The sequence below is a fragment of the Pinus tabuliformis genome, chromosome X (assembly GCF_031772625.1).
Source record: "Pinus tabuliformis cultivar Carrire ecotype Pingquan chromosome X, CPIR1, whole genome shotgun sequence".
In the NCBI taxonomy this organism is placed as follows: domain Eukaryota; kingdom Viridiplantae; phylum Streptophyta; class Pinopsida; order Pinales; family Pinaceae; genus Pinus; species Pinus tabuliformis.
In genome coordinates, this window is record NC_142308.1 from 555,859,230 (window position 1) to 555,884,704 (window position 25,475).

General features: G+C 37.7%; 1 protein-coding gene across 3 annotated transcripts in view; it reads left to right on the forward strand.

Moving 5' to 3' along the window:
• The window catches only part of LOC149141221 (uncharacterized), a 64,722-nt gene extending 40,153 nt beyond the window's left edge, over positions 1 to 24,569 (forward strand). For 2 of the 3 annotated variants that reach the window (XM_089449261.1, XM_089449260.1), the window contains 8 exons: positions 21,821 to 21,936; positions 22,260 to 22,405; positions 22,544 to 22,673; positions 22,874 to 22,993; positions 23,199 to 23,397; positions 23,512 to 23,557; positions 23,805 to 23,880; positions 24,011 to 24,569. In XM_089449261.1, coding sequence (XP_089305387.1) covers positions 22,349 to 22,405; positions 22,544 to 22,673; positions 22,874 to 22,993; positions 23,199 to 23,397; positions 23,512 to 23,557; positions 23,805 to 23,880; positions 24,011 to 24,219 — 837 coding nt within the window. In that variant the 5' untranslated portion in view covers positions 21,821 to 21,936; positions 22,260 to 22,348 and the 3' untranslated portion in view covers positions 24,220 to 24,569. The remainder of the gene's footprint in view (positions 1 to 21,820; positions 21,937 to 22,259; positions 22,406 to 22,543; positions 22,674 to 22,873; positions 22,994 to 23,198; positions 23,398 to 23,511; positions 23,558 to 23,804; positions 23,881 to 24,010) is intronic. The other variant, XM_089449262.1, reaches the window with a different exon arrangement.
• The last annotated feature ends 906 nt before the right edge of the window (positions 24,570 to 25,475 follow it).

Consider the following 25,475-nt stretch of genomic DNA (forward strand, 5'->3'; position numbering starts at 1 on the left):
AGTTTTGAGACGGGTGAGCTGATTTTCTAAGGTATTCGATGCACTAGGAGACATTTGGAACATGCTATTGAGTTTCACATAAAAATATGTTGATTTGACGCAACTTTGAACCTTTGAATTGCTTTGTGCATGGCATTACAAGATTTTTGAAGTAATTTCTTGCTCCTGACATGAAGTGGCAGGAAGACGAATCTAATTGTGGCAAGGAATGATATCACTAGCTGGGTAATCAAGGTATTCTGAAATCGATGCAAGGCCTCTTGAAAACGATTTCTGTGGCTCTTGTAGTAGTTAGACCTGCTTTGAAGGAACAATGATCCCATTTGCAACCTTTGTGGCAAATCGAAGGGTTCTTTTCTGGGACCCAATCACAGTTTCGAGGTACTGAATCAGGATAAAAAAACCTTGGTTAGGATATCATCTAGTTGTCAAACTGGTTCTATTTGTCACCACTGAACGTGAACCATATTGTGAATGAATTTTTAGTATTGTGTCAGATTTCTGCAAGAATTGAGGAACAATCTACTGAACTATGGTGTTTATTGTAATTGCTGATTAAAATTTGAATTTATTGAATGTTTTATTAATCTGTTCAATCTATTGAAGCATATTGAGAAGTTGTTAATGTTTCATTGCAGAATGCAATAATTGGTATTGAGTTAACTATTGTCTGGATAGAGAAATTCTATTAAGAACCCTAGTATTTGAGAAACCCTAGGGCAAAATTGCCCTACTACATAGCCTCATAGATGTAGCCCATGGCCAATTTTTTACCATCCACCAACTGTAAGACCTTAACAAGGAGCTCACCGATTTTCACAAGATTTGCTACTCTTTTCCAAAAAGCGTTGTCAAAAACTTTCTTTTTGGTGTCTTTTCCATCTGCTCAGTGAGCTCATCGAGATGAATTCCAATAATCACTAGAAAACATTTTCTGCAAGTTTTGTTGTTGTGAGGTGAGAGATTGCAATGTGAGGAAGTGAGTTGAAAATCCCGTGATGGTGGGCCTAACAAGCTCCCTGCCCCCAGTGTTTTTTCTCAATAGGCTCAATACCCATGAGTGGTTGTAGATATATTTCGTGATACTTTTGGCATGCTCTGCAATGTTCTTTACTCACTCCACTTTTCCTATGTCTTCAATCATGAGGTCTATGGAATGTGCAGCACATGGGGTCCAAAATATGGTCCTATATTTGGCCTCTAGCATATTTCCAACAAGAACATAGTTTGAGGAATTATTGATGATGACCTGCACAACATTTTATTTCCCCACTGTTGTAATAGTCTCATTCAAAAGCTCAAATAATAGGTTGGCATATTTCACCCTATCATATGCATTAACCAATCTCAAAAACATGGTTCTTTGAGGGCAAGAAATAAGGAAATTTATAATAGTGCGGTTTTTTCCATCAGTGCATCCATCTAACATGATGGAATAACCTATTTTGGTCCATGACTCTCTTGATTCATTTAAATATTCTCCAATGGATCTAATCTCTCTTTGCAAAAGACTTCCCCTCAAGCCATGCATAGTAGGGCCTTTGATTCTTGAAGCCCTTTCCTACAATGATAGCAGCATCCCACATAGCATGGTAATAAGGTGAGCGAGCAACATTAAAGGGGATATTTGCATCATACCACCATTTGGAAATGTATTCAAAAGCAACATCTTTGCATTGCTTTTTCTAGTGAGCATCCAAGATGGATTGACTTAGAATTGGTAGGGAGGCAGTGGCACTAGCATTAGTAGAGGAAGACGTGAAGGAAGGTGTGAAATAACTCTTAATGTTCATCCTTATTTTACCTTTGGCTTGGCCTCAAGGTTGAGAGTGAGACATGGAGATTGGTGGAAGGGATAGAGGAGGAGACTTGAAGGTCAAAATCATCATACCCACTTGCTTCTCTCCTAGCCATAGTTTTTGCAAGTTCCTTTTTCCTTGCATTTTCATCTTGTATAGACTTTGCCTTTTAAAACTTCTCAAACTTTTCAAGATATTCTTTCCTAATATGACCTATCACTTAATCTGGTGCATCATAGGGGGCTACTTGGCCTCAGATGCCATCCAAGTGTTGTTTCAACCTATAAGTACCCCCTCCTCCCATTGAGTGCTTGCAATATTTGCACAACATTTTTCCATTAACAACATCATAGTGAACCCATGAAACATATTTGGCTTTTGGGACCATAATTGATGGTGAAATTCAAATTTGCAAGGAAAGAGATTTAAAAAAAAATAGAAAAATGAAAAACCTATGATCAACTAGGGAAAAGTGTCCAAAAGAATTTAATTTTTCTCTTAAAGTGACTTTATAATTTTATAAAGTTAAATCTAATTTAAAAGTGACTTTAAGTGATAAAGTTACTAAGTCTAATTTTAAAGTGACTTTTATAAAGTCAATGGAAAATTAGAAAGGAAAAGTGACTTTGGAAATAAATGACTAAGTGGGTCTTTATTAAAGTGGGGTGAATTAAAAAAATAAAAAGTGAGATTTAAATGAGCATTTAATCTCAGCCTTAGATCTCAATCTATTTTAGCCATTGGATTTAGGGATCACCCAAAAGTTACTTGGATCACCCAAAAGTCACTTGGGGTTAGATTAAAGGAGGAAAAGGAGGAAAATGTTATTCATTCTTTCATGAACAGATTGAGAGAAGGAGAGCAAGAGAGCAAGGGAGATTTCTGGATAGTGAGCAACGGAGTTTCAGCAGCGGAGTTTTAGCAGGGCGGAGTTTCAGCAAGTCTGTACAGCGGAGGTCCAGCAGGGCGGAGTTTCAGCAAGGCTGAGTTTCAGCAAGGCGGAGTTTCAGCAAGGCTGAGTTTCAGCAAGGCTGAGTTAAGTTGTAAAAGTTTGCTTGCTGATTTTTGCTGAATATTTCTCTTACTGTAAAAAGGCATTTTCCAGAAATAAAGAAGAGCTCTCAAACTGGTTTTCCCCAAGAGTTGTAGGGAGTTTTTCCAGGGTCACATTGCCCAAAAATCTCAGTGTTTAAATGTGTTTTAATGGCTGTTTATTACTGCTGATTTTTATTTCTGCAATTTCCAGCATTCTGTAAAATTTCCAGAATTTGTGTTTTCAGCAAATTTATTTTTTCCAGCTTGTTAAATGTATGGTTATGGGAAAGGACATTTAACTATATGAGAGAAATAAGGAGAAACTGAAAACCGGGGTGGGAAATGAGAAATTTCTACAGAGACAACAATGAAATCTGGAAATTTTTTAGGGAAAAAACATACCTGGAAGGTTTGAAATGAAAACTAGTTGATGAAGCCTCCTCCCAAAGATGCCAAATCCACTAGAAAGCTCCTCCAAGATGACAAAGGACCTCCAAACTTATTGCTATTGCTCCAAAACTCAAGGCTATTGCAGCATTGTCCAAGCTTTCAAACTCTTACAAACACTAGAAATCAAATGCAAATGGCAGCTTGGACTTGCTTTTATTAGTTTAGGGGAGCAAATTTGGGGGAAAATCTACCCATGGTTTGCTTAAAAACCATTTGCAGGCCCCATCATTCCATCCACCAACACGGCACCTAAACTGGTCAGATTGTGAGGGAATCAAGTGGTTAGGACCAGTTAGGTGCCAAATTGGTTAGTTTGGCACCTAATCGGTCTTGACCAGCCTATGGATCAGATTTGGAGGACCGGTTTGATCCCGAGATTTGCTAACTGACCGGTTTGGCCGATTTCCAGTTTGAACAGATTGGTTTTTAAAACTATGGTTTCTACTAGTGGTGGTTTAAGGTTTACCACCAACTCTGGAACTATAGTCGAAGTAGTCCCTGGAACAATTCTGAATTTGGATAGAAGTTAAAGTCTTATGCAAAGTGGAAGTGCTCCCTGATAATGATTTGAAGATGACCACAAATTGATCTAGCAGAAACTAAAGTCTTCTGTTGGTGGTGGTTTAAGGCAGACCACCAACCAAAACATGCTCATGGTGCATGATTATCTTTGGCTACAACTTTGAATCTAGCTATGGCTGACTCTAGCTCGAGGCCTTTGCAGTTGCCTCTAGTTCAAGTTGTGGCTCATGCTCTCTTGATTTGGCTTTGAATTTGGTAATTGACCATCAATTTTCCCCCTATGAGATACAAGGTGAGAAGATGAAAAACTCTCCACTACAATACGTGTCAATAGTAGAGACTGAACTCTGAGGTATGACTGATATATCTTCTTGGATGTTGAAGACCATTGTCAAGAAGCAATCCATCCAAGGTGAATATTTGCTCTTGCAGGAGTCTTATGTCTAGAGCATTTGTTTGAATGATGAGTGTGTTTCCACAATGCTTATAAGGGTGAAGATCAAAACATTGATATTTTACATGGCCAACTCAGTTACAATGTTGGCAATTACAAATCTGTTGTAGAAGTTGTGTTATTCAAAACACCTTAGTGGTTAGTACTTAATGTTTTCCATTTATACACATTTTTTATGCATTGCAATTTGCTATTGCTGGAAAACAATGTAATGTGAAGTTATAGAGATAACTTTAAGGTTTCTTCACAGATGACAATTCATCCACAAACTACAAACAAGTGTAGAGGCATTTTTACAAAGGAGACAAGGGTCGTGTGCAGAAGCCCACGTAGAGCAAATGATTGAGCAAATGGACAAGCTCTAGTGTGACACTCAACATGGAGAATGTCACAAACTTGACATGAAAATTGGCACTAGGAAGAGAAACTGCAGAGGGGTGTTACAGTTACAACTAGTGCACGAAATCTTAGAGGAAGGCAACATAGAGCAACAAGGCTTGGTGTGATGGGACAAGTAGTGTTGGTAGAACACTTAGGTGCAGATCCTTGGGAGGCAAGACTGACGACATAATTGACCTGCAGAGAAAGGCCACAAAACTAGTGGCTCCAACTTGAGCAGGGCAAGAATTTGCCTGCTCTAATACCATGTTAACACTCACTAAAATAAAGACTGCAAAATTAAGACCAATGTGAGATTACTTTCTATTCACAAAATGTACGTATTAATACATTGTCTTGACCCTTGGTTTCATATTCCAAGAGGTCTCTTGGACTTTTGTGGTTGTTGGAATTCCTCCACACCAACCCTAACGAATTAGGTTTCCAACAATTTGACTATCTCCAGAGCTAGGGTTTTGGTCAATAAGGATGACTCAATTTTTGCACAAAGGGGTTAAATTTGAAAAAAATTGGCTTGAGTGATTGTGGTAGCATGTTCACATGGGAATTGGCCAAACACATTTGATGAAGCCTACGAAACTCATTTTTCCAACTGATTTGTTTTTTATGCCCTCAAGCCTAATTTACAATGTGTCCTTGAATGGCTTCAGAATGTGAGTTGCAACTAGTAAAACTCTAATAGTGATTCGGATGAGAAAACCATCCACGGTGTTGGACTCCTAACATCAGGTTATAGCGAGGGTCACCCCTATATTCTGATTCCATTTGATGAAAATTGCTTTATTCAATGATCTATAGAGCTAGGGGTTTTCTCAATAAGGACCGCAATACTTTTTGCACAAAGAGGTTAAGTTTTGTAAAAGACTCATTTAGGTGATTGTGGGTAGTGTGCTCATGTGGGAATTGGCTAAATACACTTTTTGGAGCTTACGAAACTCATTTATGCTAGTTGATTTGGTTTTTATGCCCCTAGACTCTATTCACAATGTGTCCCTAAATGGCTTCAAGAAGTGAGTTGTAACACGCCATAAAACTCTAACTGTGACTCGGATTGGAAAATCAATGATTGTGCTGGACACCTAACTTCGGGTTATAGCTAGAGTCAGGCCTTTCTTGTGATCCCATGGGCCAAAAGTTGTTTTATGCGATGATTTTGGAGCTAGGGTTTTGCTCAGTAAGGACCACAACAATTTTTGTACAAAGGGATTGATTTTGCAAAAGACTGGCTAGGGTGATTATGGGTAGCGTGTTCATGTAGGCATTGGAAAAACATAGTTATCGGGGTTACACAACTCATTTATGCTAGTTTGTTTGGTTTTTATGCCCCTAGACCCAGTTCATAATGTGCCCCTCAATGGCTTTAGGAAGTGAGTTGCAACTTGCCATAAAACTCTAATCGTGACTTGGATGGATGAATTCTCAAGTGTTTTGGATTCCTGCATTGGATTACAACTAAGGTCACCCCAGCTATGTTTCCACTGGACAAAAATTGTTTTATTCAACCATCTCTAGAGCTAGGGTTGCACAAAGGGGTCAATTTTTCCAAAAATTGGCTTGGATGATTATGGATAGTGTGCTCATGTGGGAATTGGCCAAACACATTTTCCAGATCTTACGGAACTCATTTATACTAGTTGGTTTGGTTTTTATGCCTCCAAACTCAAATACCAATCCGCTGCCTGTACATGGATGTATCAACAGAGTGAGAATCAAATCCCCTGAGCTTCGTTATGTTTGTTATCATGGGAGTTGCCATGGGCTTGCATTCCAACATTCCAAACTTCTGTAGGATCTTGATTACATACTTCCCTTGTCCAAGAAGAATTTAACCAGGTTTCTACCTGGCTTCCAAAACTAAATAATAGTGCATCAGTCCAAGATCCTTCATATCGAATTCTACAACCAACTCCCTCTTAGTCTGAGGAATGAGGTTCTCCACACTTTTCAGAAGCAAGTCATCTGCATAAAGCAATAAGATCACAAGTTCATTCTTTACCACTTTGATATAGAGATTTGGATCAACTTCATTTTTCATAAAACCAAGCCTTAATAAGTAAGCATCAATGCGAGAGAACCAAGCTATAGGAGCTTGCATCAGTCCATACAAAGCTTTCTTAAACCTGCATATATGAGATTCTTTTCCATGAACCTCAAAACCTTTGAGGTTGTTCTATATATACCTCTTCTTTAATCACACCATTGAGGAACACGGTCTTCACGTCCATTTGATGAATATTCCATCCCATAGATGCTGCAAGGGAAACAAGAACCCTGATTGTTGTATACATGGCAGTTAGAGCAAATGTCTCATCATAATCTTCTCCCTCTTTCTGGGAGAACCCTCTAGCTACCTAGTAAAGATCCTTCATTTGAAGTTGAGCAAAGGTTCTTGGAGAAGCTTTGACTTCTCCCTCTAGAGAAAATATTCTGGTCAATACATAAGCTCTTTTGCTTTCGTCAACAAATCGTGTAGGATCAACCTTGATCCATCAATCTAAGAGGATTTGTGCAAAGGCTTCCTTTACAAGCATAAGACTTCTTCATATACCTCACAAGCTTGAGGTAGTTCTTTCATATACCTCACAAGCTTGAGGTAGTTCTTACATACAATTCTTCTTCCATCCATTTCAACAATAATCATAAAACAATAGAAGTGTACTTGATAAGATAGTCTTTCTTCCTCTTATTGAGGTAATCCTTGGCTTGTACTTCTTGCCATCTAATCATACTTTTTCTTCATGGATCAAGTTAAACTGTTTCTTCTGAGTCTAGGTCTTGTCTAGTACAATATCTCTCATCACAAAGCTTTGCTCTCTTCTTCCATCTGTTGCCAAAGCCATGATAGCTTTCATTGTGTACCTGTAACCCTTCACATGGGGATCATGGATGAACAATTACTACAATAGTAATAATTACAAAAGAGAGATATAAAATACTTATGTTTTGAGAGGATATAAACTCCCTCTTGATTTTTAGGCTGCTTGCATCCATCTTGCACTTTCTCGATGTCATCATAAAGGTGTCATTCTTTTCTTGCAAGAGCTAGAGTTTCTTTTTTCAACGAAAATGATTGATCCTAGGGTTTTGCCTACAAACCCTATGTTTTCTTCTCCAAGCCATTATTGGCTTGCTAGGGTTTACTAAATCTAGATGTTCCAATATTTGAAAACCCTATAATCTGGCCAAGACCTTCAGTCTTCCAAACCCTAGATTTTGCAATGCCATCAAGTTTCAACCTTTTAGCAAGGTATCAGATTGAGTATCAAGTTGTGTACTCCAGTATTTTAGGTTTTGAGGAGGGGCTTCGACCTCTTGACATGACTGCTTCACTTAGAAAATAGTGTGATCCTATGTCACAGGGTTCGTTGGATCTGAACCTTGAGGTTCGAAATTCAGCTAACCTTAAAATCTATAAAAATTCGATCCAGTTTGTCATGTTCGAGGTTAAGCAACATGTTCCAGTTTGTTAGGTTCGAGGTTAAGCAACATGGAAACATATTGGGCGAACAAGTTACAGGCATAAAAATTCAAGTACGTTAGGTTCGAGCCTCGAGGCCAGGCAACAACTGCGAAAGAAAAAAAACGTGTAAAAATTTGTTTGCCAAAATGAATATATCGCCTTGGTCCCCAAACTAGCGATACAACGCATTCAAAGGGCCTTTGATGTGGTTTATCACTCGCAAGCAATTTGTATGATGAATTTTAAGGTCAACGTACCATGGATTTCGTTGGAAGTCCATTACGTTCAAGGCTAACCTGCACAGAAAAAGCCCTGGGAGAGGAGGTTACAGGCGAGCAGATTAAATGTTAGAAATAAAATCGCAGGAATGTGCGTTGCGGGGCGAAAATCGCCAATGAATTACAGATCCAGGTTATGGGTTTCAGGCTTAGGTTACAACTTACAATTATGAAACAAAGTAAATGTTATTTTATTATTTATTGTTGCCATGAATCGTAAGTTATCTTGTAAATTAATATAATTTATATTTTTAAAAAATGTATAAATTTATTAATATAATATTTAATTATAAAATATATATAATATAAATTAATATAAATTTTATGTATATATATATATATATATATATATATTTTGAAAATGTGAAATATGTATATGGACGAACCTAATGGCGAACTTTATTCGAACCACATGGACAAATTCAAATTCGAATCGAACTTTAATGTTGTCGAACTCGAACCATGTGACATTGGTGCGACATAATCATCCTGCCTTAAATGCAAGGACCTTTTTGCAAATAATATCATTGGCCTCTTCAGGATCAGATTCAATGCAAGACATTTCTTGCATAATATTTCCTTAACTTCGCAATGCAACATATACATAGACTTGCATCTTCAATACATCACTGAATTCATTCTTGGACTGTGGCTAAACTTCAAGATTTATTGTAATGCATATGAATGACTCGATTCAAGCAATCACGAAGACTTCTTAGGGCAATCTAATCTTACACATCTTTTTGCCTTGTATTTAAAATTGTCATTTCCTGAGATAAACTTGAAACATACCTTGTATTGAATCATTGTGATTATACTTCGTTTAGCCACTTGCGTCATCAGTTCATTAGTCCTTGATTTGCTCATATGTCAACCTTCAAATCAATGGGGATCTTTGGCCAATATCAGACAGGCCGACTCCCAAATTAGGCTGGATTTCTGTAATGCATTTTGATATTTCTTTACATATAGAACAGAGACCCCTTTTAAATTGTCAGCCCTCCATAATTCAATCCACAAGGATCTCTGCAACGTCCTCCAAGTCTACCTCTGATCTCGCTCTATGTTGCATTAAGATCTCAAAGATATATCTCAGAATGTAGGTCTCAAAGAGGTATTGCAACTATATCTTAGGATTCACATTCAAACAGAGATATGCCATAAAGATGAGATTTCTACAAGGTCCGAAACATTTGCCTTCAAGTTTGGATGATGCCACAGAGAGGGTGTCTCAGATCTGTGTTGTACCACAGAGATATATTGTCTCAGATTTGTGCTGTACCACAGAGATATATTTGCCTCGGAGCCACACTGTTCCTTAGAGATACTTTTACCTCAGATTTGTGCATTGGACCTCACAAGATTTAGTTTCTTTAGAGCTAGAGAGAGCGAGTATATTTGCTTCTGATCTGTGACTTTGATCTCTTTATCCTTCTTGTCCAAACCAGAGACATATCCACACCTTTTCCACAGAAGATACATGCACATCAGATCCATACTTTTTCTGCTTGAGAACCATATACAATATACCAAAACAAGGCATACTGGTTGAGAAGTATTTCGGTCTGAGGCTTTGAGGTTCGATCTGAAGTTTTAAGATATTACAATGTATATATATATATATATATATATATATATATATATATAGTGCTTCACTGAATTCGCTCCTTAAACATAAACCTTAGACAATGACTGAAATTCAAAAAGGCTTATCCTTATCCAATCACGTGAGACATCAGTTCCCCATTGAGACATAAGACTCTGAGATTTTGGATCACTAAAATACTGAGGCATGGTAGAGGGTTATTCGATCTCCTGGTCTTGAGATCTTTCAGCCTCTTAGAACTGAGGATTTCGGCCTGGTAGTATCAATCCTTCATATTTTATTCTCTGAGGTCTTTCATTAATCATATTAGGTCTCCTGAGATTAGATCTCCAACAAGGGCTTCCAAGAATTCACCATAGCTTTAGTACCATGTTGAAAAACCAAGTGCAAGATGTACACACAATATTTCTGATCTACTAATAATTGTTTGTGAGCTTATTACAATTTATTCTTCTTCATCAAATAATTGTACTTAATAAATTCAACCAATAGTAGTAAAGGGAAAGAAGAAATCACAATGAACAATACCAAAAGACACCAATGTTTAGGTCAGAGACCAGGGAAAAACCCCACAAAGGGGAAAACCCAACCAAGATTTTCTTAGAGAGATCCTTCAACTGTACATCTAGACATAGATAATACTAACCACAAGTGCTAAGTCTCTAATGTAAATGTCTGCAACACAATGTCAACAAGCTGTCCAATAGAGTGTCCAACGAGTTCAGCACCGAGAGGCTGATCCTCTCACCAAACCACATAAGACAAGGCTCGAAAAATATATCTCCTGAAGTTCAGACCTTGAATAGAATTACAATCAGATTAGAGCTCTGATCTAGGCTTAGATCTTGACCTCGTCTTAATCAGGACATAACAAACTTTTGATAAGTAGCAGATCTGTCACTAGACTTCAGATCACAAGTATAATAATCAGATCTCAGTCACCAGAGTTCAGATCATAAGTATAATAAGAAGATCTCGGTCATTGACTTCAGATCATAAGTGTAATGAGCAGATCTCGAACCTCTGACTTCAAATCATAAGTATAATGAGCAGATCTTGAACCTTTGACGTCAGATCATAAGTATAATGAGCAGATCCTGAGCCTCTGACTTCAGATCACAAGTATAATGAGCAGATCTCAAACCTATGACTTCAGATCATAGGTGCAATGAGCAGATCTTTAATCACTGATTTTAGATCATAAATGTAATGAGCAGATATATAGATCTCAAACCGCTTCACATAGGAGAGAAAATGAGTAAGGCATGTGTGTTTGAATTGCATCCCAAGGAGAGCGAATTAACCTCTGTATATAGCCATTAGGTGAACTGAATGAGTGGGTTTCTAGGCAAGACAGTTAGCCATCATGTGACCCGAATGAGAGAGTTTCAAGGCGAGCCAACTAGCCATCATGTGATTCGAATGAGAGTTTCAAGGCAAGCCAACTAACCTTCATGCGAGTTTCTAGGCAAGTCTACCTGATCATCCAGAAGAGCCAACTTAGAACTTTTGGAGCCACTTGAAATTATAAATAAAAAATATAATTTTGTTTTTTCTCAAATACAATGAAAATAAATAATTTTATGAAGACCGACCGTAGCTACAATTTCAACATCCACCCTAGCTGATCCAATCAAGAGGGGTTTCGGTATTGAGATATATTTCCTAGCCACTCAAAAAAGGAGGGATAAAATCATATCTACTCATTGGGCTTAACGTGGAGATTATGGGGAGAGGTCAATCAGATCTCTAAAAGCTGCATAACGTTGGAGTCATTGTCAGCCATACAAATATCTTGCTGGTGTTTTAACAGGTTCTCGGAATCGTATTTGACATGTATTTCCAGATCCATATTTAATATAATAAGGTTGAGTTACGCTGCTATTTCTCATGTTAACTTGAGTTGCAATTTCTAGGTTTTACCTTGCAACATTTATTTGCCACGTTGATAATTTAATGGTGCAAGTTCTGCAATTTGATTGGGTTTTAAATAAATAAATTTATGGTGTAATTTTTTGAAGCAAAATTCTAGAAAAAAATGTCAAATTATTTTTTGGGATATTACAGGGGCTCTTCCTGTCCTCTACACTCCTAGCCAGTCTAAGCTTGTATGGCCTGCTAACTGCGCTGCACTGCTTCTGACTTACCTTAGTCGATACCCATTGTACCTCAAAGATACTTGAGCACATGCTTTGTTGCCACGCAATGAACCCTCCTTGGCTCGACCATAAATTGGCTTAGTGTGGTCATAGCAAAGCATATATCTGGTCTGGTGTTGACTAGATACATCAAAGAATGTATCAACTGCCTGTACAATGTGGGATCAACCTGTTGAGAAATCTAGGGGACAACAAGTGTAGGTGATTTCTCTTACTTTGATAACTGCTTGTGATGTATTTTTACTTTACTTGATTAACTTCTTTTCTTATTATTATTAGTGTTCTCTATCATCAAACAACTAAGAAATCATAAAGAACAATGAGATAATAGGACACAAGATATAGGCGATCAGCTAGGGCCAAAAACTCTCCAACTGAGAGGAAAACCCACCAAAATCCTTCTTTTCTTATAGAACTTCAATTGACAAATTCCAAGACCTATGACCCTTGACCAAGACCCTCCAAGACCAAGTCATCCTTCCTTCTTGATGAGCTTTCCTTACACAACTTCCAACAACGAACTTCGACCTTCCAACAACTTTGACCCCAACAACAATTTTTGCAACTTCGACCTAGTAGCTTCAACAACTTCGACCTAGAAGCTTCACAATTTTGACCTTGATGTAGCTTAAGTAGCTTTGACCTAACAACTTCACAACTTCGATTTATTGGCAGCTTCACAGCTTCGGCCTTGCAGCTTCACAACTTCTATGCAACTTCAGAATTTCGTCTAACCCATAAACTGTAGAAACACTAACGCAAGAGAGAGAGAGAGAGGCCCAAAAACTTCGATCTTGATCTTCTTCATATTCTTCGTCCTTTTCCAGCTTCTATCTTAAGGAGATTGAACTTGCTTGAGTGAGAGTTCAAATGAGGTTGAATACCTTCTTATTTATAGGCTTGTGAGGGTTATGAATTGCTATATTGAGGCCCACTTGTTCCTTCATGTAGGCCGACTTGATCTTTGTGCCACGGCGAGGTCTTGGAGGGTCTTTTGACTCTATTTTTCACTCAATAATTTTTTCTTTACAATATGTAACATGCCCAAATGGGTCTTCAATACATGAGAATGACTCAATTGACTTTATGACAAACCTAGCAGCATTCAATGGGTGCTTGACCTAAAAATAAATTTTCCTTGAGCATCAAATCCATGCCTCAAGAACACAAATAACACATTTATTTTTCTCTTTTCATTAAATACATAAAATCACGATTACACATGCCATTATTAAGACCGAACCTAGTTACATATTTCAACACTCCCTCTTAACTAGGGAGGTATTCATAGTTCATACAAGGTACTTGGACATTCTCAATCTGATTAATTCTTAGAAGAGGAGTCGGATTAGTAACCCATTTGTATAACATCATATCATCCAACGTTGTCACATAGCAGGGCCTTGACTAACAACTCTATCTCTCCACAAGATTAGAGCACATTGTTGGCGAGACCAATGGTTTATAGACACCCTCATCATTATCTCTCTTGGAACATACCCCACCCGGGTTCTCTCAGAGTATGTTCCACTAGGAATATTCTTATTTTGGATTCCTAGTCCTCAAAGAATATCGATTCTCTACAACTACTCTTATCTTGGATGCCCTACCACATCCTCAAAGAGTATCAGATGCTAGATGCTTACCCAATCCTCCATTCTATCTTCCCAGGTGAAGACAAGAATGATGTGTCTATCTCTCCCTCTCAATTAGGGAGGATATGCCCATTCCAGTGAAGGAATGTACCCAAGCTCCCTCTTAATCAGGGACTTGACCAAGCTCCCTCTTGACCAGGGACTTGCTTCCAACAACTCTTTAGGTGGAGATCATGGGACAACCAGCTGCTTGAAGAGCTCCTCCTTTCGATGTCATGAACTTCTTTTTCTTTATTCAAGAGTCTTCACCTTTTTGGGACTTCTTCATAGGGCATCGACCATTCATCACTTTCATTCATGAATCATGTCAATCATGTCATCCTTTCTTTCATTGGAAAGTGATCCATTAGTCCATATCTGGCCTTTCCTTCATACCTTGCTACCTTCTTCGCATCATGTTTCCTTCAAGATCTTTCATCCTACCACATGAGTGTCAGTTGTAGATGACATCTACAACTCTTCCTTTGGTAGCCTTGCATTAGCCCATCCCAGTGTAACAGGAATCGGCGAGTACTCGCGAGTACTCGCGATTCCCAATCTGATCGCCCGTGAAACGATCCGATCCGAAACTCTGCCGATTTTTTCCGATTTTCTCGAATTTGTCGAGTCCCGCCAGTTTTGGGTTTAGGGCTTTCGCTTGGGTTTATCGGTCCACCGCCGACGCCGCAGAGCTACTGCATACACCGCAGAGCCGACGCCGCAGAGCCATTCATGATTCCATACACCGGGTTTAGGGTTTTCGCTTGGGTCAGGTCATTTCATCAATGGCAATGCAGGCCAAAGTCGAGGTTCATCCCATGGCTGCAGAATTCATTGATTTCTTAAACACTTCTCCCACCCCATTTCATGCCGTCGGTAAGTTTCAGTTTGTTCTCCCCGAAATCTGTAAATATTATCCCAAGGGTTTGTTGAAGGGGTCTGATAGGTGGTGAATGTAGGCGAGGCCAAGCGGTAGTTGAAGCAGGCCAGTTACGAGCATATATATGAAATTCCTGTTTATTAATAATACGCGACCTTCGAACCAAAAAAAATGGACATGAATATTGCAGAGAATCGGTGATCTATTTTGGAACCGGTTATATTTGGATTTTTAATAGTTCGGGGGTAAATATATCTGTTTTAGGTGTGCGTGCACTTTTACACATATATATGTATGGTGTGAAAAAAGGACGATTAAAACCGGTATTGGCTGTATGGATTTTTTTATAATTCGGTGGTACATATATCCGTTTTAGGTATGCACACAAAAAACGAAACAACCAGAATTGGGTATGTTTGGAGTTTTAATTATTATTTTTGGATATTTTGTATGTAATTATATTTTCAAATATGTGGTAAATTGCTCTTTTTTTGTGCATTATTATTGTATTGAATTCTCATGAAATATCACCCGCTTTCACTAAAAAAACATCATAATTAGAGTTCAGGAGGTTAAGATATCACTTATTAAAAATCAATTATTTCCAATGTATTTTTTATGACGGGTATGAGATACTTATTCATTCATGATATTTTGGACATTTATTGATATTATGCATTTTTTGGACATGCCTTTACTGGATATTAATGAAATTTATTTGTTTATTTTTTTCATTTCAATATATGTGCATATTTTTATTTAATGAATTCAACGATTTTTTGTCGATTTTTTCCCGATCCGATTAAAACTCTTCACTCTTTTGCCTCGCCGATTTATTGCCGATTCCGAGTTTGGTAACATTGGCCCATCCATATATTGTTCAAAATTAGAAAATGAACATTAAATAAAAAATACCTTTTGTGATGATCTTTCATCATGACATCTCCTTGTTTACATCAGCATCCTGCATATATATTGACACATCTCCAAAAAGATATACAACGTCAAGGGTCTCTTTCTTTTTCATACTTTATCAGGATCTTCATATATTTCCCATGGAGATATCATAGTCAAATCTTCTAGTCCTTGGATGTTGATTGCCTTCTCCATAGTTGCATTTTTCATGATATCTTCCTTTCTTTATTCATACAGTTCTTTTCAGGAACTTCCAATCATAGTTCCTTCAACTTTGTCAACCACTTCATATTTCATATGAGGACATATTATGTTGATTTCATCTAGTCAATGTGTGAACCATGCCTTCATGCATCCTTTCACAAGAGGAGATCCTTTCTTTTGATCACGCTCTTGAGGTAAGCACTTATTCATGATATCTGCCATTGTTGCGAACATCGGCATCAGGATAAAATCAACAAGGGTTCAGAAAACCAAAAAATCATAAAAATCAGGAAAATATCAGTAAAAATCAACAAACATCGGCAAAAATCAAAATACCATCAAAATATCGGTAAAAATTGGCAAACATCGGCTAGGCCAAAAAATCGTGATTTCAAGATAAAATCGGGATGTTATCGAGATGTTTGCAACATTGATATTTGCAACCATATGACATACCTCATTTCTTTCTTTTGGTAATCTAGACTTCCTTCGGAAGCTTCCATGATTAAAAGAACTTCAATCCCTTGACCTGCTTCACTTCTTTTGACATCATAACATCATCCCATGAATTCCATACAAGTTGGAATTCCTGGCAAGACACTTGCTTCTTCCAGTAGGTGAACCTTCCAATGAAGATTCCAACAGAGGATCTTGATCATCCTCATCCTGCAAATGCTCCTTTTGAATGATGTATGATGAGCTCTATACTAGATGACTTTATTTTTCCCATAAGTACTACTTATGCTTCTAATGAGGTTATCAAGAGCTACATCCTTCTATTTCAGCTATCTTTCATGCTTCTTTATGATGATGTCACATGCTCTTGCTTTCAATCATATGCTTCTATGATGCCATCTCCTAACATGATGCATCCTATCATGCTTCTAATGATTCCTACCATGATAGTTATACTTTACAAAAGAAAACTTGAAACAAAAACTTGAAAAGAACTAGGTGAGGAAGACTATCTCAATCATAGTAGAGATATTTTACTTCTCCTTCTTGGGTTTCTTCTCTTCAGCTTCTTCCACTTCTTCAGTGATATGGGCTTCTTCCCTTCATCTTTTGTTGTTGTCCTGTTGAGCTTTGGACAATCTCTCTTGTAGTGCCCATATTCATGACAACCATAGCATTGAACCTTCGACATGTTCTTCTTTTTTTGAGGACCAAGCTTCCCAAACTTCCCTTTTCTTCTAGCCATGGTAGCAAATTCTTGAGCTTGCTCGCTTGATCCTACTAAGATTTTTTCCTTCAGCCTTGTTTCTTTGATTTTGCACAATGGCCATAGTTTATTGAATGGTGTAGCTTCCTTCTTCCCATAGATGCTTGATGTGAAGTTGCCCCTTTCCTGTGGTAGTGCATTGAGCACTATGGTTGTCATTTCCTTTTCAGACATTATTTCTCCCAACTCTTGGAGTTGGTCTCTTATTTCTAACACCCTCATAAAATATGAGGCTATTCCTTCTTCTTTTGATATCTTCATCTTGTAGAGCTTGAGCTTCTTCTTTTGGCAGTTCGACGATTAAACCCTTAACATGACCAACGACTCCATTTTCTATGAGGATCAAATTTATCATTTTCTTCCACGCAAGACAGTTTGATGACCCAACCAATTTGTTGCTCTCCTTGCAATATGAAGTCATTTTGACATATTCAAATATAGATATAAAATTACTTGTCAAGTGAAGATACTCCTAGATGATGAAATCTTCAACTTGATGCTTTCTTGATTTTGATGATGATGTAGATAATAGATGTCTTCTTGGTGAAGATGTCTTCTTCAAAAGTGATCCTTGGCTGAAAGGGAGATCACATTGATTCCTTGATGATGATGGCAATGCTTTTTCTTGCTTTTCTTCCTTCAAGAAAATGCTAGTTAAACTTGTTTCACAACCTCAAATTTCGGCCCTTCTTCAGAATTTCGGCGTGATGTAGCAGTTCTACAATTTTGGCCTTTTCTGCAATAACCCTAGTTCACACGTGTGGCTAGAAGATGGACAAATTTGCCTCCTTTCTACTTCGCTTGACTTGACTTCTTTTTCTTGTTATTTCGGCTTGCAAAGGAGACCTTTCTTGGCACAACACTTGATCCTTGATGGTAGTTGCAATTCGATACTTGCTGCTGCAGAAGGATGTCTTAATACTTCGCACATGTAGAGAATATAGCCCAGAAAAACATAATAAAAAGTGCTTCGCTCTTCCTTCCTCGTGATAATGATTGTAGAATTGGTGAGTTCCCCAAGAACGCTTTAAGTGTGGAACCCTTCTTTGGATGATCTTGGGTTTTGAGGTCTTCTTTATTCCCTTTCAATATGATGAGAGGGTTAGCCCTTCTTGATGATTGATGCTCTTGATGTTTCCAAGATGATCTCTTTATACTTTGGCCCTAGAGTATCCTTCTTCGTGTTGCCCTTCCTTGAAGTAGTCACCTTAGCTTTGAAACCACGTTGAGAAATCTAGGGGACAACAAGTGTAAGTGATTTCTCTTACTTTGATAACTGCTTGTGATGTATTTTTACTTGACTTGATTAACTTCTTTTCTTATTGTTATTAGTGTTCTCTATCATCAAACAACTACCAATCATAAAGAACAATGAGACAATAGGACACAAGATATAGGCGATCAGCCAGAGCCAAAACCTCTCCAACTGAGAGGAAAACCGACTAGAATCCTTCTCTTCTTATAGAACTCAATTGACGAATTCCAAGACTTATGACCATTGACCAAGACCCTCCAAGACCAAGTTGTCCTTCCTTCTTGATGAGATTTCCTTACACAACTTCCAACAACAAAATTTGACCTCCCAACAACTTCTCCAGCAACTTCGACCCTAACAACAATTTCTACAACTTCGACCTAGCAGCTTTAGCAACTTCGACCTAGCAGCTTCAACAACTTCGACCTTGATGTAGCTTCAACAGCTTCGACCTAACAACTTCACAACTTCGATCTAGAGGGAACTTCACTGCTTCGACCTTGCAGCTTCACGACTTCGATGCAGCTTTAGAATTTCGTCTAACCCAGAAAATGTAGAAACCCCCTAACGAAAGAGAGAGAGAGAGAGGCCCAAAAAATTCGATCTTGATCTTCTTCTTCGCCCTTTTCCAGCTTCTATCTTGAGGAGATTGAACTTGCTTGAGTGAGTCCAAATGAGGTCGAATACCTTCTTATTTATAGGCTTGTGAAGGGTATGAATTGCTATCTTGAGGCCGACCTGTTCCTTCATGTAGGTTGACTTGATCTTTGTGCCATGACGAGGTCCGTTTGACTCTTTTTTTGACTCAATAAATTTTTCTTTACAATATGTAACATGCCCAAATGGGTCTTCAATACACGACAATGACTCAACTGACTTTATGACAAACTTGGAAGCACTCAATGGGTGCTTGACCTAATATAAATTTTCCTTGAGCATGAAACCCATACCTCAAGAACACAAATAATAAATTTATTTTTCTCTTTTCATTAAATACATAAAATCACGATTACGTATGCCATTATGAAGACCGAACCTAGTTACATATTTCAACACGACCAACTCTATCTCGGAAGCAACCAACTTTCTCAAGTTGGTAATCATGGGTGTTGACATAGGCTTACAATCCACCATCTTGAATCTCTTTAGGATTTCAACTGCAAACTTCCCTTATTCGAGGAAGATCTCACTTGTTTGTTGCCACACCTTCAACTGCAAAAGTTATTGCATCATGGCTGATGTCCTTCATCTGAACCTTTGCCCCTAACTCTCTCTTGCACACCTCTATTAGCTTCTCTGACTTTGAGGAAAAAATGCCATCCACATAAAGTACTAGAATGAGAGGATCGTCACCAACTAGTATGTAGTACAATTTGGGATCTGCCTCACTCTTGGTGAAGCCCATGGCTAGCAAATTCCCATCAATCCTTGAGTACGATGCTCGAGGTGCTTGCTTCATACCATACAAAGCCTTCTTTAACTTGCGTTCATGAAAAATCTCTCCCATGCATCTCAAATCCCTACAACTCCTCGATATACACCTCCTCCTCAATACTCCGTTAAGGAATGCTATCTTCATGTCCATCTGATGTATCCTCGACCTCATCTCTAAGGCAATAGACATAATAGCCTTGATAGAAGTGTATCTGATGATTGGAGCGAATGTCTCCTCATAATCCACTCCCTCCTTTTGGGAGAACCCTCTCGCCATGAACCTAGCCTTGTACTTCTCAATGCTCCCATTTGCAACATGTTTGATCTTGAAGATCCATCTTGAAGTGACCACTGATTTTCCTACTGGCGTAGGCACAATATTCCATACATTTCTCTTCATAATGGAAGAATACTCTTTCATTATGGCATCCCTCCAAACCTGTTGGTATATTACCTCCTCAAAGCTAGAAGGCTCAGAATCATTGATGTCACTCATAAGTGCCACGTAGCTCGAAAAGTTTCGCAGTGGTCTGCTCTCTCTAAACATCCTCGTAGGAGCCCCCACATGCTCCTCAACGTCCCTAAGAGTTTGCTCCAGCCATCCTCCTGATAGAAGTAGAAGGTGCTCACTACTTCTTGCTCGTCCTACTGATTTGAAGATTCAGTACCTGCTACTAGTGTTGCTGACCTCTCCTCAACCTTTGGAACCTCTTGTTGTCAATCATCTTCCATTAGTATGGTATCATTTGACTTCGTCAAGGCTCTGTGCTCCTCAAATATTACATCCCTACTCACCATAGTCTTCCATTGTAATAGAATGTACACCTTGTATGCCTTGGAAGTCTCATTGTACCCTACAAAAATGTCATTTTGTCTCGAGGGCTCCAACTTTGTCCTCCTCTCTAATGGTACATGGATATGACATTTGAAGATGTAGAAATGTACCACCTCTGGTTTCACTCTTGTCAAAACCTCCTCAAGAGTCTTGTGCCCCAAGACCTTGTGAGAACTCAAGTTTTGAACATGGGTAGATCCTGATCATGGGTCATGGATTTAGCAGCCCCGACGATGGCCTTGCTTTCCTCTCAGCAACCCCATTTTACTTTGAATTGTAAGGAACTGTCAACTCTTTCTTGATGTCTACCTTGTTACCACAAAATCTAGCAGGCCTTGGAGAGGGAAACCCTACAAGACAAGAGCTAGACAGAGTTCTAAAACTGGGGTAGAGGTCCAATGTCACCTTAGCCAAAACCCCATGCTCTTTATGGACTTTCGCTAATGAGAGGAGTCTCGGTAGGAGGGAAATCACTTAAAATGGATATGCTAGGTATAAGGCACGAAGTGATCAAGCTAGATCTCATTCAAGAGAGACTCAATAATGGCTCAAGGCTTAAAGGAAGCAAAACACTCTCTAAGAAAAGCCCCAGAAATCAAGGTTCAAGACCTGGGGTTTTGAGGTTTTTCGATGGTGATAGTATTCACAAGGTCAAGAACAAAGAGAAATGGTTCCTTGCAAAAATAATCAGCTATTCCAAGGCTCGTGAAACCCTCAAGAAAGTCCTCAAGTTGAGGGAGAAGAAACTAGGGTTTCTCTCTTAGGGCAAGACCTAGGGCAAGAGATTTCATAGATGAAATTTGAGTGGATGCCCACCAAATTGATAGGTCATGTAGCCAACACCTACCTCTTGATGTTTAGGCTCTCAAACCACCAAAAAGCCTCCTCCCTAAAATTTCGCTCCAAGCCCTAGTTTTTCTCTCTAGCCTTAAAAGGACTGAATTTAAGGGGAGAAATTTATGGAGAAAAATTTGAGATGATCGCCAAAGACTTGGACTAGTTCCTTGTCCTTTAGTTATCATATCCTTTCCATCGTCTAAATTTAACTTATGATTTGTATACTATATTGTTGACTGACGTGTGGTGTTGAAATATAATGGAATGACGGTACTAGTGGGTATTGGTTTCCTTTTAGCTATTCAACATGTCTTGCAACCATTGGGCAGAAATGTCTCATTGAATATATCATTTTGTATTTTTGATTTTTTTGTAGAATACACTAAGTTTTAATGTATGTGCATATATCCTTTTTAACATTATCGTTGTCTTATTTGTTTAGGTTACTTATGGAGGGGCTAGGAATGCTTCAAGGCCTATCGTTGAAGCTACAATGCCAAACAGTGATGACGATTCTATTCTTGGGATAAATAGATCTAACAAATCTCAAATCACGGGGTATGCATACTCTGTTTTGATATGTGTTTATATTTTAGCTTGTCATAATTGAAAATATAGCTCACACAATCCTGCAAGTCTCCTATAAAATGAATATATCCAAGTCCACTGATTTTCATTATAGGTTTTTATCTATCTATCTATCTTTCCGTATCACTGTTTTCTTTTGCTTATTTCAACCTCACCCATCAAGACGATCAATATTCTCTTTTGTTCTGCTATTGGTTTTATGCATTGTCATTCTTATAATACTTTTATATTTTGCTATTGTATGTGATGCCCATTTTCTCTGCTGTGGCTTACTTCTGTAAGTTTTTGATCAGGGAATTTACTGACAGCATTGGTGTTTCTGGGTAATGCCTTTTATAAACATTTATTTTCTAAAATAATTGGAGGGTTCATTGCTACTGTCATGGATGTGACTCCTTTCAAACTGGATATTGACGAGCTTGTTGATGAGTTCACACAGGTTGTATTTATCTCCTTGGATTTAATTCTTATATATTTTTATATATTCTGTTTATGTTATAGCCAAAGATATAAATTCAGTAGGAATTAATTTAGATCTAGATTTTCGGCATGGCCAGTAATCTTATATATGTTACAGATAAAAGCAACAACACTAGAAGAAATGAAAGTTATCTGGCGTGGCCGAAAGTTTTCTTTCATCCATGAGGCTAGGCCTACAGATAAAGATTCAGCTTTTTTCATGCAGACATTGTATGACCGTGCAATAAGTATGTGGCCGTTATGGTTCCTGTAACATATTACAAATCTTCCTTCATTTTCAACTGTTTAGGAAAACACTTTTCTTAGGGAGTTTTGGTCATTTCTCTCTTTAATTTTAACCCATTTATAGTGACACAGTATATATAATCTAGTTAATCAGAATCTTTGTTTTAGAGCCACTAATCAGTGATGTGAGTTATGCATGCAGGTCACATGGTTGGTGGAGATTCATTTTCGCGGAGACTTGCAGGATTATATGCACTATATTGTCTTTACGAAACACAATTGTTTGATAGACCATTTAAAATCTATTTATCTCTGAGTATGGGTAAATTTAAGTTTAATGAATATGAAAATGAATTTTTCTATAATTTGATCAACATGGTAGGGTTAAATGAAGTCATTTTTAGAGTGTTAATTTTAGCTTGTTGGGCAATTTTCAACACCTGAAGCTTCTGGTTTGGATCTGATATATTTTTCATAGACATCATAATATACTGACAATGCTTGTTTTTGAATACACCCAAATACAGAGGACTTGGAAAAGCTTAATGTTCTTGTGGTTGACGCGAAGCATAATGGTGTGGGAGTTGCTATAGCTGTGGTGAAGAAGATGGTTGCCAAGAATATGTTTCTTTTTGGTTTTGTTGAAGTTGATGAGGAGCTAGTTTCTAAAACTGTTAATGCGATGGCAAAGCAGCAACATGCGCATCTTCGGATCGCCTCAGAAAAGTATCAAACAATTCATAAGATTACTTTCAAATAAGTTCATGTACAGGAGGATTTGCTTTCATTTGATTTCAGCTCTAAAAGTTGCAACTGATTTTCATTCTTTTTGGAAAACAGGTTGTTATCACATATGCCAGTACAAGAACATGTTCACATGAATCTTGTAAGTGTCATTACACTTGATTACTTTTTTCAACAGGGAATACAAAAGATCTTTTCTATTGCCATACATGCTTTTGATTTAGTATTGTGTCAAAAAATGTGTGCATTGTCCACTTTATATCTTGTTGTGTCTAAATTTTGACGTGGTACTAATTTCAGAAAATGTTGAAGGTCAAGAAGTGGTCACACTGAGACGTCTTTAAAAATTATTTCAAATCTTCCATTAAAATGTGCATTTGCAATTACAGGTGAAAGATCTTAAATTGGATGAGCTCAGAAAGCTGGGAAGAGAATATTCAATGGCAAAAGAGTCTGTTATCAAGGGTATGTTCTCAAGACAACCACATTAATAAGCCATACTTGAAATAGGTTTTGAATATCAAACTATGCTGCCATTTTTACATGTATGTAAATGTTACTAAGATGGAAATAATCTTATGTTTTGAATATACAGAGACGAGTACCATGCAAAATGTAGATGAAATATTAAACGTTGTACAAGAGCGTGGATCGGAAGTAGGAGAGAATCTAGAAAGGATTGCCGAGGGTTGGAATGAACAAAGAAAATCATTTTATGAACAAAATGGTATAAAAGAAACAGACCTAACAAAAACAGCTGATGATTTTGCACAGGAACTAGATGAGCTTTTGTCTGAAGATTGATTGGGATGTATTTTGGCAATTTCTCGTAGGCATTAATATTGTGCGTTGTTTGCATTTTGGGCACCTTTTGTAGAGTTTTGCAATTCAGTAAAGTTAAAAGGAGTCACAGGCTCAGAAAAATGATCTGATGAGATAAATGTATCTAGAAATAAATCATGAAGGTGGTGATTGCTAGGGACACTTTATAGCTGGACTACACACGTACGCTAAGCGTTGTTAGTGCAAACATCCGAGGCATTGTAACCAAGCTTCTAGTAGCTTCTATGTGGAACGTATAAATTTATGTTAAAATGAAAGCTACAAGGTGTTTTTATTTTTTATTTTTATAAGAAAAAAATCATTATATTCCATTAAAGAATTATACTTGTTTCAGCCCATTGGGACTGCAAAATTATCAGCCTGTTCACAATTTAATCCTGCTGTCCAGAGCTGGATTTCTACCAAAATTGCTAACCAAAAAAAAGAAGCATACATAACAAAAAAAAGAAGCAGATATAACGTGCTATGGTAACATGTCAACCTATACTTGAGGAAGTAGTAAGTGATAATTCTGTTTTTTCTGAAGGCAAGGGTTTTGTCTGTCACCTCAATGTCTGTTCATGGGGCTTATGATATAATTTGTGTATGTGCTCCTTTCAAAGTCTTTCTAGAAATGGTTGAAAGGGGTTGAAACTCTTTCTTGATTTGACAAACACTACAATCAATTTCTTCAACCCTTCACGGTTGGTACAGAATAGTATTTAGGTAAGCATTGAAACAAAAACAGAATGAGAGAGCTTTATGTTTGCTGTCGCCTGACAACTTGAATCCTTTCCACAATGATGGAAAGTTAATGTTAGCAAAATTTAGAATCATTGGTTATGGTTACTTTACACCATATTGAGTTCCTTGATCAATCAACATGGTGGCTTATAATCCTCATCTGCTATACTATGTTAGAACAATTGAAGCATAATTTATAGAAAATCCAAAAAGAAATGAGCGAAAATTTCAACTGAGGAAATTTATATGTAGCAACCACCAAGTTCTATTGATGAGGAAAATATTAAGTATGTTTGCAGGTTGAATGAATCTCTATATGCTCTGAAACATGGACTGATAAAATTGATGTGCAGTCTTTGAAGTTTTGTTTCCAAAAATGTAGGGCAGATCCCAATATTTTATATAATGAGAAAAAATTGTGAAATCTTGGTTATTCTGTTAGGGGAAATGGTGAAATATTGATTCTTAATATTGATATAAATGAATTGGTTATT